Source organism: Poecilia reticulata, linkage group LG14 (assembly GCF_000633615.1).
Source record: "Poecilia reticulata strain Guanapo linkage group LG14, Guppy_female_1.0+MT, whole genome shotgun sequence".
Classification (NCBI taxonomy): Eukaryota; Metazoa; Chordata; class Actinopteri; order Cyprinodontiformes; family Poeciliidae; genus Poecilia; species Poecilia reticulata.
In genome coordinates, this window is record NC_024344.1 from 15,251,204 (window position 1) to 15,268,695 (window position 17,492).

The 17,492-nt window shown below is 39.7% G+C and overlaps 1 protein-coding gene across 1 annotated transcript; it reads right to left on the reverse strand.

The window, feature by feature from the left end:
• Window positions 1-110: 110 nt before the first annotated feature.
• On the reverse strand, window positions 111-17,409 carry mmp14a (matrix metallopeptidase 14a (membrane-inserted)). Its single transcript, XM_008428004.2, has 10 exons — window positions 16,936-17,409; window positions 5,970-6,118; window positions 5,606-5,728; window positions 5,149-5,456; window positions 4,903-5,064; window positions 4,198-4,337; window positions 3,903-4,041; window positions 3,663-3,813; window positions 2,599-2,714; window positions 111-2,407 (listed from the first exon to the last, which is right to left on the reverse strand). The coding sequence occupies exons 1-10, from the start codon at window positions 17,011-17,013 to the stop codon at window positions 2,100-2,102; spliced, it is 1,674 nt and encodes a 557-aa protein (XP_008426226.1). The 5' UTR covers window positions 17,014-17,409; the 3' UTR covers window positions 111-2,099.
• Window positions 17,410-17,492: the final 83 nt, after the last annotated feature.

The window sequence follows — 17,492 nt, forward strand, 5'->3', positions numbered from 1 at the left end:
CAAACCAGAGATGATGTCATTCCCCAAAGTTTGTTTTTTTATTTGTTTTGTGCTATGAAAAGTTGTTTATTTTTTATCTAACAAAAAAAAAAACAATACACAAAAACAGACAAGTTGAAAAATCTCATTCCGTTTTATTTATAAGATCATCACTGTAAATATCATTACCATTATCATCGTCATTGATCACTGAGCACCATCGGAATTTATGTTCGTAACCAGGATCGTCTTTGAAATCTGTCTGAACTCTCATTTCTCTGATCTGATTGGAAGCTGGGCTTCATTTCCCTCATTGTCATGGTAACGCCTCTGTCCAGCAGGACTCCTAATGACAACACATAAAACAAACCGGACTTTCCCAATCAACAACAATAATAATAATAATCATATTTATAATGACAATTTAAAATGAAAAAAATAAAAATAAAAAATTGCACCGTATTGTGGAAACCATTATCAGCTCATGTTTAAGAATAAAGCACTGGATTTTCAAGTTAAAGCATCACATTTGAAAATCAATTTTCCGTCTGACTGCTTGCACTGAGTCTGTTTTAATGCACATTTTAATGCCTGAAGTTTGAAATAGATTTTTACAATTTACAGAAGTAAAGAAAAATTCCTGAACTGTTTTATTTTAATTTTTTTTTTAGACATTTTGTTTTCTGGATTTGTTCCATTTCTCCAGCATCTCGTATGAAGTCTGACCGACTGATTACAAAAGTTCAAGTCTGCATAAGTTAATACCAACCATAAGTGATAAGCTGCTACACACAACTCCATCAAACCCACCAATCTTTACAAATAATAATATTTATCACAATGGTAATAATAAAAGAGCATTTTTAATCAGTAAAAAGAGAACAGAGTGATAAAAACACATCAGTACCAAAAAACTCAAACAAAAACTATTTTAGTACCTTCTTTTTTTTAGCAAAGCTTCTTCTTTAAAACATTAATTGTTGGAAAACTTACACTTAAATTTTGGATCAGATACAGTTGAAGCCAGATATTTATAACAGCCTTGAAAACATATAATTTTTAATGCCTGAAATGAAAGCTGTCCTGTCTTAAGTCAGATAATATTTATGGAATAAAGAGAAATCTTGGCTGTTAATCCGGTGGGATGAAAGTCCGATCAGTGATGAAGAAGATTGAAGAAATATCTCTAGACACATCAGTCAGGAATTTAAAGTTTGATGAAAGTTTCTGGCTTCAAATCTTAGCGCTAATTTAGCTTCAACGTGGCTTTAAGTTAAGTTAAGTTAGTTTTTGGAGATGTGATCCACCTGATTCAGCTGAACTGGTTCAGTCAGGAGGAATGGGACAAAATTATAGCAAACTATTGGGAGAAGCAAGCCCTACATTTCGAACGACAGTCCAACCAAATCCTAAGAAAATGTACTTAATCTTCTGAAATGTAACAAGTGAACAGCAAAAAACCTTAAAGAAACAAAAAATTTCCCACTTTAATTTTATATAGTGTTTGTAAATATCTGGTTTCAGCTGTACTTCTGAATCTAATTGCATGAAGAATATTTACTAACTAAAGTATTTTTTGTGCTGATTTTGTACTAACTGTCTCATTTTAAGCCTTTTAGCATTAACTTTAAAGCAACAGTGTGAAGATAAAATGTTTCGTTGCAGAACCTGAAGGAAAACAATGTCCAGATGTTTAATCTCTGAGGAAAGTTGAACAGAAACAAAAGTAAATTGAAAGTTAGAAGAATCAGGCAGCAGTTCAGCTGGAGTCGTCAAGATAAAAATGAAGGAATGGGTCTTTGATCGTTTCCCTTATGAATGCAGGTCTGAGTTTCTCAACACAAACAGAACATGTAAATAGTTAAAATACAAATAGACCTTTTCCTGATTTCAGTTTCATGGGCGTATTTTTTTCTTTTTTTTTCTTTTTGTGGCACTTACAAACCTCCCAACATGTCGTCTCCCCTTCGACGCCCCCAGTCGGTCTCTCTTTCCCCACAGTTGCATCGTTCTCCTCCCCGATCCTCGGTGCGCTCTCGGTTCCTTCGGACTCCTCCCGTTCCGTCGCTCTGTCCCTCTTTGTGCAGTCTGTCTGTCTGTCAGCCCCCCCGCCGCGCCGTCTACACCTTGTCCAGCAGCGATCTCTGACAGTAGAGGAGGCGTCGGGGCGTGCCGTACTTCCTAAAGAACAAAAGCGCTCCCAGCGTGAGCAGCACCAGCACCAGCAGGAGGAGGGGGATGACCACGCCCGCCACCCAGGAGCCGCCCTCCGTCTCCTCGATGATGATCACCGTCCGACCCTTCTTGGGCTCCTCGCTGTCGCAGCCCATCCAGTCGCGCAGCACCGACTTGGGGTAGCCGGACTCCACCTTCATGTGCTGGTTGTTGAACTTCCAGTACTTGTTGGCCTTGTAGAAGTAAGTGTAAGCTGGAGGAACAGACGACACAGAAGAGGACAAATCTTAATTTCCATACTCAGTTGTGAAAAGAAGGAAATTGTTCAAATGAATTACAATGTCGTCATATTTTCACTCAGTTGTGAAAAGAAGGAAATTGTTCAAATGAATTACAGTGTCGTCATATTTTGCTCATGCATGGACAGTAAATAGGAGCACTCACATCCATCTTCACTCATGAATGTAGCTTTAATGTTGTCTGGGGCTCCGCTCCACTTGCTGATGGGCTTTGGATAGTCGCTGTGCACTTTGCGAGTCTGTTCGTTGAACCGGTAGTACCTACATGTGATGGAAACAACATGTTATCAACGTAAACAGAAACAACCGCTACGATGTAAAGAAATAGCACATTTAAGAAAGCAACAGTTGTTTTTAAGATTATAGGAGTTTGAAAGAAGTAATGGGACATCTAGTGGCAAAAATGTATATTGCAGTCAGCTAAATATCATCCCAAAGATTAACTTTGAGTCTGGTGAACTTTTTCGGTGTTGATTTTATCCATGTGTTTTTGATCTTTATCATGCGAAATGACCAACACATTTGAATGGAGAACCAGGTGATTTTATTTTATTTATTTATTTTAGAAAATATCTTTGTGTTTCAAAACGTTTGTGAAGAGTTTTGCCCTGATTGGGTCTTGGGGAAGGAAACAGACTCACAGGTTTTTGAATCCACCATGAAAAGCTCAAAAAGCCAAGTTTTCATTACATTACGAGTTAGTCATTTATGTTTGTGATGGTAGAAAATATGATGGTTAATACGAATACCATCATATTCGTATTAACCATACGAATATGATGGTTAATACGAATATGACCATCATATTCGTATTTGTTAATATGACCATATTAACAAATACGACCGTCATATTCGTTAATATGCCTTTCATTGCTGCAGCTTTCTAATAACCATTTTATTACTTAATCTAGCCTAAAACATGAAATACCAATTCAATGCTCCTACCTAAAGAAAGGTCAACATTATTTAGCTACATTTCACTTTAAAGGGATTCTTCGGTGTGTCAATAATGTGTGGAGGGATTTTGTCAAAAAATTTTATTTCAAGAATTTTAAGCAGCTGTTAAAAAAAAAGATCAATTCATCAACAACTTAACCAGGGAGGGCGATACGTCTGTACCAATATACAAAAGATATGTTCAAAAAGAGGAAATGAGGGATCCTGAGCTTAGCGAAACTTCATCTTAAGTTCAACAGAAGCAAAACTCACTGAGTCCCCTTGAAGAAGTACGTCTGTCCTGTTGGCGTGTAGAAGAGAGCGGCGTCAATCTTGTCTTTGGGAAGGCCGGCGCCCAGGTCTTTGATGCTCTTCGGATAACCCTTCTCCAAGGTGGACTCGCTGTAAACCCAGTATCTCTCACCTGGACATAAATGTAACGATGACACAATTAACAAACTCGCAATGACAGCAGCAGAGGTAAACTTATCCCCAATCTTAGTAGGAACGTACCCTTAAAGAAGACAAATTTCCCATCATTCCTCTCGTACGCGGCATTGATGTTTGAAGGAAGTCCCTTCCAGAACTGACCAGCTGGCCTGGGGTAGCCGGATAAGACCTTGTCGTTACGCAGACGCCAAAACCACTTGTCCTGCAAACAAAGGCACAAAGGTTCACTTTTACCTCTTCTATCATCAAACAGGATGATAATACTGTTGCTTCGATGGCGATTAAAGCCTAAAAATAAAACAGAATAAACGAGCTGATGCACTTTGAGGTTGCAAGGCAATGACTTCACTTCCTGTACCTTGAAGACAAACTTTTCCCCTCTCAGGATGGCGATGGTGTCAAAGTGTCCCTCGCATATATCGGGGCCTTCGTCGGGCCTGTCAGGCTTGGACGGCTTTGTGGGACGAGGAGGAGGAGGGGGAACGCCGGATTTGGAACCTGAAGGGGAGATTTAGAGAGAAATGAGAAATGGTTGGTTTGGTGGGAAGATATTTATACACAAGGCTGGTTTTATGTGAAACATGACCGACAAGAAGAACTTAAGGAATGAAGTAAAGTAAGAAAGGAGACGTGGAAGGAGCAAGGAAGGAAAAATAAGGGAAAAGAAAGAAAGGACAGCGACAGAAAGTTGGATCAATTTAAGGAGAGAATCACACAACGAAAGAAGTTAGAAATGTCAAGGAACAAAGAACACAAGACGGGACCTGAGCAGGCTGTTTACAAATTGTTAACAACACTAGTGAAGATGAAAACAAGGAAAGAAGAAGTTCAATAAATAACGAACAAATTAGAAAATTAGGAAGAAATGACTCAGGGAAGTTATAAAACTGTCTTTGGAATGCAGTCTGCAAACACAAATATTTTCCATACTCCTTTTTTTTCTTCCTTTCTCCAGACCAGGAAAATACTGAAATCAAATCCCAGGCTGAACCCGGAAAGTGTTTTATTTTAATATCCTCATTATTAACTCATCAGCAGATCATCCTGGAAGTAAACCACCAACCATAAATAGCCTGGATGCCGCGGCGGTCATCGTCCGGCAGCTGGAAGTTTTCAGTTTCGAACCACTGGTAGAAGGGGGCCATGATGGCTGAAGGGTCGTCAGAGTGCTCCAGACCCAGAGCGTGGCCCAGTTCGTGGACCGCCACCAGGAAAACATCATTTCCTGCAGAGAGACAGAAAGACAAAAGGTCAGAAATGCAAGGGTAGATTAAGTTTTTACAGCAGCAGATCATCGTTTTCATCTTACCTCCCTGATCCACGGTGCCGGTGGTCCATGGCTCAGCCAGGTCAAAGTGTGTGTCTCCCCCGATGCCGTTACCGGGGAAGTAAGCGTGTGCCAGGAAGCCGCCCTCCCCATCGAACGGGGTGCTGTCGCCGTGAAATCCGTCGGCGAAGGACAGCATGATGTCGGCGTACTTGTCGACCTTCCCTCTGATCTGGCTGAAGGGAATCTCTCTGAAGGTGAGCGGGATGGCGCTCTCCCAAACCTTGAAAGCCTTTCGGATGGCGTCCTGCGTGGCTCTCTCGCCCACTTTGGGGGTGTAGTTCTCTATGCTGCCGAGGGAGAACGGAAGAAAGACCATTTAAGAACAAACCTGGCACAACTAACAGATCACAGACTTGAAAATGTTTAATGAAAGCTGTTAGATCGTCTTCGTTTGCACCAAAGACAGTTAATAAAGGAGAAGATAACGAGTTCTGACCTGAAGGTGACCTCAGACTTGTCCCACTTCAGACCTTGCCTGGCGTATCTCTTCCTCCTCAGGTTGGTTTTCAGCTCTGGCCCGAACTTGTCCGGGACGCCACACCGCGGCCGACTCATTGCTCTGGAAACAGCGCGAAAAATGTTACAGCTGGGTTTAAAATCAGGAGCAATATCTCTTTAACTAAAAAGAAGAAGAGAAAAACTCTTTATAGTTACATTTCTTGCTATTTGAAATGCAGAAAATAGCTATTTATCATTTCAAAACAAAAAATAAAAAGCCCTATAGCATAAAATATAATAGGACTTTAAAAAAACCCCTCAACATTTCTCTGAATGACTAAGTGTTCAGACTCAGAACTCACTCTAGCGTGTTGGTATCTATGGTCCCAGTGACGGTCAGTCCGTAAAACCTCTGCATGGCTGAGATCGCCGTCTCAATCGACTGCGGCGAGCGGATGGCCTGGGCTCTGACGTCACCTGGAGGCAGGTAGCCATACTTCTGCAGCCACGCCTGAGAAAGTGAGACATCAGCACTGATAAGACAAAATCCTGTGCATCTCCTTACGTTACAAATGTAGAGTTATCTTATTGATCCCACAGTGGGGGAATTCACTTGTGGTGGCAGCGTACACAAAAGAAGAAAGGGGAAGTGAATGACACATATGAGCAGAAAATAAATTGCCTTTCCTGTTGGCTGAACATAAATACCTCAACTTGTGTTTGAGTCCCTTGTTAAATCATGAATTAACTGTTTTTTTTTTAAATAAAATTTTACTAGCTACACCCAGAATTAAGAAACCATCCATCCATCCGAGGTAGCTGCCTGTCTCCAGTGATCACTGGCAGGGTGAAAGGTCACCAGTCCATCACAGAGCAACACAGAGTCACATCGGACATGACTCAAGAAATCACTTAAATAAAATCTGTCTGACAAAACGAAGGAGACCAAAAAGCCTTAAAAGGCAACACATTGTATTCGGCCTATAAATAATCAAGACAAGATGTCGGTCCGCCTATCGGGGGTTATGATGTAATTTCTACAGCTATGTGACGCCACTGTGAACAGATGGAAACATGTGAGACGTTGATGTGAGTGACCGGTCTGACAGGAAAAACTCAATGAGAGTCCAGAAGGTTGAAAACGTACCAAAACAACATCTGAAGTCCCGCAGCCTCAGTTACAGTCAGTGTTCCTGTTTCAACAATAAGGCAGAGAGGCTGAGCCAAAATGGGAGGTTTCTGAGGCCAAAGCCTCTGCTGACCAAAACAAACACACACGCATGGGGGTCTTTTTGAAAGGTTTGTTTCTGGTCAAGTAAAAGTGACAGAATTTCATAATTCTGAAGGTGAAACAGAGCAGAGGTGATGATCTGTATTCTGCTTACTGCTTCAGGACCTGAAGAACTTTCTACAACTATTTGAACAACAAATTCTGCTTTTTGTTGGAGAATCCCGAAGGATAAACATCAGTTTGTGACCTTAAACTCAATTGCCGTTTTTTATGATGAAGATTATCCAAAGCAAACCAGCGAGTCTGCTTTAGGAAAGTCCCAGAAATAGAGCAACTTTTAGTAGTGACCTAGTCAAAGTCTGGACTTAAATCTGATTGAGACGATGTGGCATGACGTTGAAAGGGCTGTTCACACATAAATGAGGCTGAGTTTTACAATCTGAAACATTTAAGTGCGACATTAAAGAAGAAAAAAGGAGAAAAAAACTTACATTTGCACATTTATTTAAAGGCAACTCTTTATTCATTCTATGAATATTTTATGTGGATGTGGAAATGTCTCACAGATCGTATCACAGGGACTTTGACAATTAAATATGAAAACATCTTAAAGTGATAACACATACAGTACAGTAACCCTGGAATATAACACATTTAGGATCCAGTTTAACATGACTTCTTTTACGAAACGTTGATGTTCCCAACTTGAAGAAGTTGTCTGTTTCCTCTTGCTGGGTATTTAACATGATAAATGGTTAATGTTGCCATACATATGGCGACGGTGTGATTTTTGAATATTAGCAGTCAACTTTTAACTTTAAACAACTTCAAAACACAGATAATGGCAGACAAAGCAGGCATATCCAAGTCTTTTAAGCAATGCTGAATCAGCAGAGTTTTAATTATTTCAAAGTGTAAAAGCAAAACGTAGGCTGGCGCGTGTCACTATAAATGTTCACATAAAATAAACACAATATAACATTTGGAAACTGAAGTCAAAAAGTGCTGAAAATAAGCTGATAACATTGATACAAATACAACACCAGGCTATAGTGTTTGTTTTAAATGTTTTTGCCATTTTTTGATTAATCGTCTCTTAAATGAAACCCATGAAATGCAGCAATTATGTGATTTTGCAGAAAACAGAAGGGCTGGGCCTCATAAGTGAGAAGCGTGGGCATCTGTCTGATCTCCCTCGGTTCTCAGAGTTTGTCTGGACCTGCTTCTCTTGGCTCAGACGAACATTATGAAGATGCTGGGAAACAAAGTGTTTGTGTCTCTGTGTTGAAATAACTGGTTAACCAACGCCAGCATATTAACTATGCTAAATTCACAATCGTACTCCTTTCTTGTGATTCATTACCCCGTTTACAAACCCTTTAAAGCGAAACCAGCCCCTAAAATGTCCCTGTGATGGATGCTGAACTCGTTGAGGGAAACTTTATTGTGGGTTAGAGCGAGACAGAAGAACTAGGGCCAAATTAGACACACACTCTGTAAACACTGTCATTTTAGTCACAATGACCCAGAAACCTGTCTAGACAATCGTTGCCAAAGACAACTGGCCGCTCCGATGATGGAAAAAGTAACATTTCAGCAACATTTGGGTTCTTCAAAGCTTGACTTGCAGCTCTACCAACTACCATCTTTGTCTGCTGTCCTCTGTCGACGTGTCAGCCAAAACCACAACTATTTGTGTTAGCACATTAAATGGTTAGCCCTCTCTTTCCATCGTTTACAGCTGGTGGTCTACCAATACACTGTCAAAAAAGAAGAGAATTTAACATTCAAAGACATGTAATTTATCCAACTTCTGGATCAGTCAAGACACAGTTAGCTTTGCATGAGAGCAGGTCATGGACAGCTAGGCTAATTCACCCTTTTCTTTTGTCAAATGTTAAAGTCTCAGAGTGATATATTGTATCTAACTTTCTCCTAAAAGTAAAACAAAGGGTTTAAAGAGGGTTTGTTGAGGGAAATATGTCAGTAGGACATATTCAGCTAGGCTAAAGATGCTAACAACAATGCAAGCTCTTTCAACATCCACCAGCTACAAACTAGACTAGAGAATTACACTTTGTTGTCATCGCACAAAGACAGCAGTGAATTTGGCAACAAAATGTAGCTGCTTGGCTAACAGAGCAGCCATTCAGAAAAGTACTGAAAAACTACAAGTAACTACATAGACTCACATATTTCTGGTGCGGGGAAAGAAAATGTCTGTCTGTCGATAGAAGATATATATTTTAATATTTATCTAAATGATATAGATGTAGAGCCACCTTTTGCTCTAGTTACAGCTCCAAGTCTGCTGGGGTAACTCTATCGGTTTTGTACGTCAAGAGACAGAAATGTTTTCCTCGTTCTTCTTTGAAAAATATTACAATCTCAGTCAGATTGGATGGAGAGCATCTGTAAGGCATAAGTGCTATCAACACTTTGATTCTGACTAGGTCGCTCTTCCAATATAGTCAGATTTTTCCGAAGAGTTGACACCCATTTGCGTCTTTACCCACAAATTATCTGGTGCTACTCCAACGGATTCCTTCTTTAGCGTCCTCTAAACCTCAACTATCTCTCTTTTTCCACCATATGTGCCGCTTTTCTCTTCAGGCCCATCTCCAGAAAACAAGGAAGGCGAAGCAGGAGGATGGAAATGTAGAAACCGACTCGGACTACCAGGCCGTAGAGTACACAACCTGTGCACACACAGCCACTGTTAGTCATGTGGTGAACCAGAGAACAAGGTTCATTTATGACGGGCTGCAGAGGGGCACCTAATCCCCCTTCTCTCCATCTCTCCTCACTCGGTCTAACAAGTTCTCCGGGATTTCTCGGGATTATTTAAGCACCTAGTGAATTTATTTCATCCACTGACTCTCGCAAGTTTACTTTCTCTGTCTCCAGGCTGACTGCACCTAGTGTGCCCTGTGGCTCCAGTCTGATGACGTGTCTGCTTCTATAAAAACACCCTTCCCACAAACCATCAAGACCTCCACTTCTCTCCACTGCTCCCAAACTACTCTGCACACCGCCGCCACCTCCGACTGGCCTTCCAGGTATCCCAGCATGCCCCCCTCTCCCCTGCTCTGGAACTCCCAGCAGCCTCCATCAAAGCTCCTATTTATCCACGCTTCTACATGGCGGCCATTGTTGGCCAGATAGCTTACTACACGACCATGTGTGGTCAAAGGGCTGGCTGCTAGTTTGGTAAACACAACGCCGGGTCTTACTCTGACGTGTGGTCTAGATATATATAATGCACCAGCGGCAAAAGACCAGTCTGATGAGCAGATGCTAAAAGTCAAACAGCCACGTTATGTATAGATCCTGTAAAACCGCCGTATTCTAGGAAGAATAATTCAGAATCATCTGGATCACAGCAGCAACAATGCACAAAAAAAGTAATGGTGCAAAATAGAAGATAGGAAAGAATCAATGGAAAGGTAGAAAATGTAATTTGGATTGAATTGTTAAGGAATGTGTGCATATTTTCTTGTAAGACAGAACACAAAATACAAGCTGTAAAGGGTAAGAAAATAAAATCTGGTGACTTTTACAGGTTGTTTTTAATTTTTAAAAAAGCCTATTTTTGATCTGTTTCATGCAAAACATGCTATGTTTGCTTCCTTACGCTTTTGCAAGATGAGTAATTGTAGGGTGTGGACCAAAAACGGCATAACTGTTTGTCTGTTTTAGAAAGTGGTGTCCAATACCAGTCTACCATATTGGTGTCCTGCATGTTTTATATGTTTATTTGGTGTAGCAGAACTAAATTAATCCAATGGTTTATTACCAGACCTTTGAAAAACTTGTTGATGTGGGAAAGAGGTAGTTCAGTTGGAAGAACCAGCTGGATTGGAGCAGAATCATTTCTAAAACCTTTGAGAACTGGATTCAGTCACCCAACACTTGTTGGCCAAACAGTATAGTTATATTTGTCTCAGTTATAAAATCAATACAAGGGGTTTATTATTTAAATCACCATGTTTTCCCCTTGCCTAAATATATCACGACCAACCATAAGCAGGTCCTGGCTGGTTTTCACTATCAAGGCGCTCCACGGTTTTATGAAGTTCAAGATTCAGAGCAAATGATGATGCAGAAAGGTGGGCTCCTCCACCTTTCTGCATCAGGTGGGCTCCAGAAAGGTGGGCTCCTCCCACCTGTCCACACACACTCCCCAACAACTGGTTAATGAAAGGTTTTCAGTTTATTTCCCAAAAAAGGTCAAATTTGGTTGTTTGAAAATACTTCCGAACTCAGATAATACAACCAGTCATTGCTTGGAAACTAAAGGAGAGCGAAGCAAAGCATCATTCTAACCAAGGTAATATAGTTTTTAATCTACAGTTGGCAACCTAAGAGAGCTACTAAGCAGGGGAATATTAGTTGCTGCATATAAAATATACCCAAGATTTCATTCAATAGACACTTAAAAATTAATACTAAATTTAAGAGTTTGGTGTTAGGTTAGTGAAAGCATGAAAGGAACTATTGATTGTCACCACATGCTGATCAGCGACTTGACTGAACTTAGTGTTATTAGATTGTTTTATAACAATCAGCTCTCGAATCTAAGAAATTGACTTTTTCTGCGTAATTGATCTGAATGAAAAACATATTTCTGTACATGAATTAGATTTTTTTGTTTGCTTTTTTGTATAAGTACCTTTAGACGTTTGTTGCGAGTCCTAAAAATGTATCAAATTTAAATTACATTTTTTGAATGATTTTGCTTTAGCCTAAGTAACAAATGATAATATGGAAAGCATTATAATAAACATAATAATCAGTTTAAATAGAGAACAACTGTTGCTTTTCTGTTCTACATAAAATCAATTATGTAAGACTTTTGAACTTTACTATATGTCATTGTGATTCTTTTACTTAAAGTAATAATTCAATGTAAATCTGATACTGATTACTGTCGTCGTTATTTTGCTTGTGATGCCACGTTAGCTGCTAACAGGCTAACTTCCACTGGGCTCTGCTTTACTGCAAGTTCTCTATCTGTTATTAATATTTATTCAGAGTACTTCAGCAACATTTTATGACAGAAAAAAAATCTAAAACTTTTTTGCTACAAAAGTACCAACAAACATTTGCCCCATGTGAAGCATTTATCAGTGCAATAAACCAATGTCGTTCCACTGCAGTATGGCATTTCTCAAGCAAGCTGGATGTTTCTAACAGGTCTACAATTAAAAAAGAAAAAAGTTAAAAAAAAAAAACATCAACCCTGAACCATCAAAGTGGTGTTGTGACCATGATGCCGTGCATGACAAACGTTATTCCCCAGCTGGCTGTCACCCATCACAGGACCTGTAGGCGGGCGCTACGCCGCTTTACAAAATTACTCACATTCTTATGAGATAGGTTTGTTTTCCTGAATCAAAATAAAACCAAGTCAACCACAAGTTCCTGCAGGCCCTATGGACGTGATGAATCAAAAAAATCCCAAGCACTTTTATAGGTATTTCTGAAAACGGCGACATGTGGGAGGTCGCCATATGTGCAACAGGAACCATGAGAATACAACTGGAAATGAGATGGAGATTAGTCAGAGGCTTCTAAGCTTTCTTTTTTTCTTTTTCTAAATGTCGAGAAAACATGCACAGACAAGGAAAAGCTGATAAAAAAAAACAGATTAAAAGCGGAAAGAAGCAGAAGTAAAAGTATTTTAAGGAAGAGTGGACAGAGACGGAGGAGTCGGGATTAGTGTTTAAACTGAGTCAGTTGTTCCCTTCTCTCCGTGCCAGTGGAAAAAAACCACAGAATTCAGCTCATGAGTGCCCGACTTTTATATTACCCTCGTTTCTTGGCATCGTTCGGCTAGTTAGCGCTCACATCAACACCATCCAACATGGTTTCCAGTTTATATATATGCATATATATATCCTGGTCAAGCTGGTCAAATAGTTTGGTCTGCTTGACGATTTATTCCACATAATGTGCAACTGGAAACATTAAAAATACCACAAAAGGTCAGTTTAATGAGCAGCATCCAGAAAACGGTTTCTGACCTTTTCACACAAATGCTGCATTTAATACTTAAAAAAAAGAAAGAAATACAATTACTGGTTTTTATTTACTTTTTAAGCTATGATTAATGGAGTTAGCATGTTCTCACTGTGCATGTCTGAGTTTTCTGGTTTCCTCCAACAAAGACTGAAATTGAATAGTCTAAGTTGTTCCCAGGTTTGTCTGCATGTTTATGTGTCTCCATGTTGCCATGAGATGGAAAACCAATGATCACTGGAGGTAGAGAGCATAGATGACGTATGGATGAAGAAATGAAAACAACTCAAACTCTTTGAATATTACATCTACCAACAGTTGTCGATATTTTGTATGCTAGCATTGGATAGTCTGCTTTGTTGGTGCCAGTAATTGGCGTATCGCCTTTTCTAAAGTGATCCTTCACGTCTTATATCTAATATTCAACATTCTTCATTTTCACCATATTCACAAAAACTCTTCCTACTGACAAATATTCAAAAATATTCCAAAATCAGCAGCATTTAAAGCAGATTGAAAGGAATTCAAATAGTCTTAGATTTGACTGCTGATTAATTTGATTGTTCTGTAAACAAACGGCTGTACTTTTAAAGTTTTGCTTACAGTTTAACACCATTTGAAGATGTGTAACTTTGTGTGTTGCTGTTTGAGTGGTTCTTTTTTGATTATGTAAATTTGATTTTGAAATTCTCTCTGTCTTTCCTGGTTAAATAAAAAAAGACATAAGGAGAAATAAAAACAAGATGTGAGCTGTTAGGAGTTTCCCCTCAGTGTGATTCACCTCTAGGTACTTTATGGCATTTCATCATCACATAATAAATACAAATAACTCATACTGCATTACTGCTAATACCGACAGCTAGAATGTTTAATAAGCTTTTCGCTAAAAAATGCCGCCAATATGTATTTAAACACATGGAAGTGAGTATTTACATATCAGTACTGGTTTCATAAAACTTCATTTGAAATGATCTGTGTTTTATTTCTAGGTTGTTTTTTTTATGTTGTCGTATGAAAAATGCCAAAAATAGAACTTTCTATGATACGTCGGCCATTTTCTTTTGGTCAGTAAAATCTTAATAAAGGAACAGAAAGAAGAAGTGAGTGAAATCATGACATAAATGTGTTCAGTTGACTTGATTATTATTTAGCAAAGGGAAAACCATCCCAACAGAAACCATCCAATCTGCTTCTACAAGCTGTGATTTAAAGTAATTTTCTATAATTTACTCACGGTCTGTAAGTAAACACGGTCATATTTCTGCAATAAACAATATCTATCAGTATAAGTTTGCTCCGACTTAATTTAAATACTCTGAGTTCAGAACCACAATCTGTGGAAAGAAGAGGCAATCTAGAGAAGTTAATATATTGCTAATTAAATTTCTAGGATTATTAAGAGATAAATTTAAAAGCTGTGTTAACAGACACTTATCGTTAAACAAGTCCTTATAAAAGCATTGTGTTATTCTAGAAACTGAAGCAATGGATGGATATTTTTTTTATTTTCCAATTAGGACTCACTTGTGCATAAACTTCTTGTGCATTAAATTATATTTGTGTTCATTTAGGCCAAACACTGCGTCAGCACATCTGGACAACTGATGCAAATCTAACCAGCTGAGAACCTGAACCCCAAAATACCCTCTTGAATGCAGCTTTTGATCAAAAATCATCCAATAATGAACTTCTAGAGATTTCTTTCATGTTTCCTGTAACACCAAGCTGGACCTTTTTTTTTTTTTTTTCCCCATTAGCAACTCCAAGATAGACGTCTCTTCCTTGAACTGCATCGGTTTCCAATTAGGCCAGCTCCAGATGATTATTTCCACAAAGTGACAGCAGCTGCCTGTCAAATCAGCAGGCATCAGGCCCTGAGCAAAGTTTTTCTTTCATGCTACATCACCAGTTGTGATAAAAGCAACCCGGTCCAGATGTGGTTTAAACAAATCTCTGATCCCAAGCTGGGGTCGTAACACGTGTCTCCAAATGCTAATAAGAAATCTCAAAATCTCTCTTTTTTTTGAAAGAAAGTAAAGTTCCTGCCGTGTAAGACGTGTTGTTTTCACGACTGACCACTTCCTTTGCTCACCAGCCCCAACTAAGCATTTTATTTAAAGTCGAGAAAGCTTACAAAGGCAAAAAGGGTGAATGAAAACAGATGCTGGCTGGAGAAGCCTTTTTTTTTTTTCTGAGAATCTTAAAAGTCTGCTCTCTCTCGTGGTGGGGCTCCTCCTTTCACTCGGCATGGATTAAGCTCGTCTGCTCGTCACAATGAAGTCAGAGAGGGAACGTCTGATGTTGAGAAACACAGATAAATCACACATCTTTTCTGCCGCTTCAGCTTTTTTTTTTCTCCTTAAGTCTAGATTAAGAAATTAGTTCCTTCAAAAACAGTAACAAAAAGGGAGAGCATCACTTCCCTTCAGCTGAACATTTATTTTAGCTGAATTTTTACGTCGTCGTCGTTCGGTCCAACCCAAACAGGAACGCATCTAACTTTTGATTACGGGTTTTGTGCAATGACGTAATCCTAAAAGCCATAATTAAAGCTTGTCTTCATTCTGCATCAACACCGAGTGAAGCAGCATCTGCAAACAACAAACTCCATTTTCATCTGAAAGGTGCTTGAAAAAGAAAAGAAAAAAACAAAACAAAAACACATTCCCTCAGGCGTTATCAGAGGAGCTGCGTTGGTGCAGGGCACCTGCGCCACGCTGTTTCCCCCCGCTGTGTTTACAGATATTCATCAGTGTGTCAGTGTGTGTGCTGCAGGCCTCTTGTAAACCGGCTGACTTATCCACCTCGTCTGGCTTGACTCACACCCCAGCACCTTGCGGTCAGTGACTAAAGTCTCCGTTGGCTTTTTCATGCATCCTGTGTCCAGCGGGAACTGGAACACGTCCTCTTGTAAATACGTCCAGTAATGCTGAGTGTTTAAGTTTTTTTTGGGGGGAGGAGGGGGCGGCAGAGGAATTGGGGGATATCCAGCAAATGAAGTGTTTAGTTTGTGAGATAAATTGTTATGACATGTTATGTCTAATTTGTGCTGAATGCTGCATATTTTTGCAGAAACAGCTGCCAAATACTCCTCCACTGATGCTGACCCACTTTCACGGTCCCCCATCCATCCATCCATCCATCCATCCATCCATCCATCCATCCATCCATCCATCTTGTTGCCACTACAGTTACATGTAAGCTGCATATTTACAGTGAACTTTTGTATTTATGCATTAAAATGTGCAAAAAGGTCAAACTTTATTTGAAGGGGTGTGTATGATACTGACATAACCTCAGATATGAACATGAAGGAGTCTTTATGAATGGCTATGACTGTTGTCATGAAGTGTCATTCGGTAAATAATGACACTTTAATGCAAAGTTGTACTCAAAGTTGCATTGAAAGTCCATTTAAATGGCCAACTTTGCATTATTTGGTAAGTAATAACACTTTCAATGCAAAGTTGACTTTTTAAATCGACTTTTAATGTATGTACAACTTTGCATTAAAAGTGTCAGTCTTATGCATTATTATCTTATTCAAATAAAGTGTTACCAAAAAAACCCAACTAATTGAAACATTTGGATATTTGAGTCTGAAAAGATACATACAATCCCAACAATACAATGTATTTTTAACTTTGTTTCTACTTGGTGACGTTATAAACCTGGAGAGCCTGATTGGCGACACTCAGATGCCCATGGTCAGTCATTTGCAACATTGCACAAAAGATTACAGATTTAGGCTTATTGAAGGGGAACCAAACTGCAGCCTAGAGTCTTAAACTTGAGTTTGAGATTGCCATTTTGACTGTATCATGTTCACTTGGTTGTGAATTCAGAGCAACTTCCAGGCCTCCAGTTTATACAGTCTGACAGATGAAACCCATTACACCCCTCCTCACACACATACACACACACTTATCCTCCCCAGAACAAAGCAGCTCAGCAGAGACGACATTCAAAACCACGAATCTCACTGAGTGCAAGATCCCAAAGTAAAACTCAGTACCTGTAAATATAACAATTCACTGTTTAAAGAGAATATATCACATTTTCCCCGCTTCGCTTACCTCAGCTTTTAGTACATTTGCGTTGACAGAGTGCAAGCAGAAGAGACAGCAGGCCAGGCTGAGCAGCTGCGGCAGCATTCTGGAGACTGCAAACTACCTCCCAGAGATTCAAAGTTCTGGAAAGTAACGCCAAACTCCCCTCAAAACACAACGACGATAGTTGCAAAAGAGGATAAAATTATTGGGGGGGAAAAAATGGACCGACGTTGCTTCAAAACGTGGCAGGAAACTTTTGTCGACTCCGGACGGACAGTTGAAGCAACACTGCACAGCTTCCCTGCGCCAAAAGCCGCTCCGTTGCAGTCAAAAGCTGGAAAAAACGACTCACGAAGCGATTTAAAAGAGTAAAGTAAGATGCTGAAAGTGCTGTGTGAACTGAAGCTTCGCACTTCGGTCTCAGCTCTGCTCTGTAAGGCTGCCCGCAGCGTGTGTGGACGTCGTCCGTCCACAGAGAGAAGACCGAGAGATGAATTTTCCATGAAGGTCCTCCTCCAGATGTGCGCGCGTCGTTTGCGCATTGCACGTTTTTACGGAAAATCTCAGTTTTACTTCATAAC

Coding starts and splice junctions, on each gene's coding strand:
- mmp14a (XM_008428004.2), bottom strand. CDS start 17,013: ATGCTGCCGCAGCTGCTCAGCCTGGCCTGCTGTCTCTTCTGCTTGCAC. Junction 5,065..5,148: donor CGGCACCGTGGATCAGGGAG/GTAAGATGAAAA, acceptor GTCTCTCTGCAG/GAAATGATGTTTTCCTGGTG. Junction 2,715..3,662: donor TACTTCTTCAAGGGGACTCA/GTGAGTTTTGCT, acceptor CATCACATGTAG/GTACTACCGGTTCAACGAAC.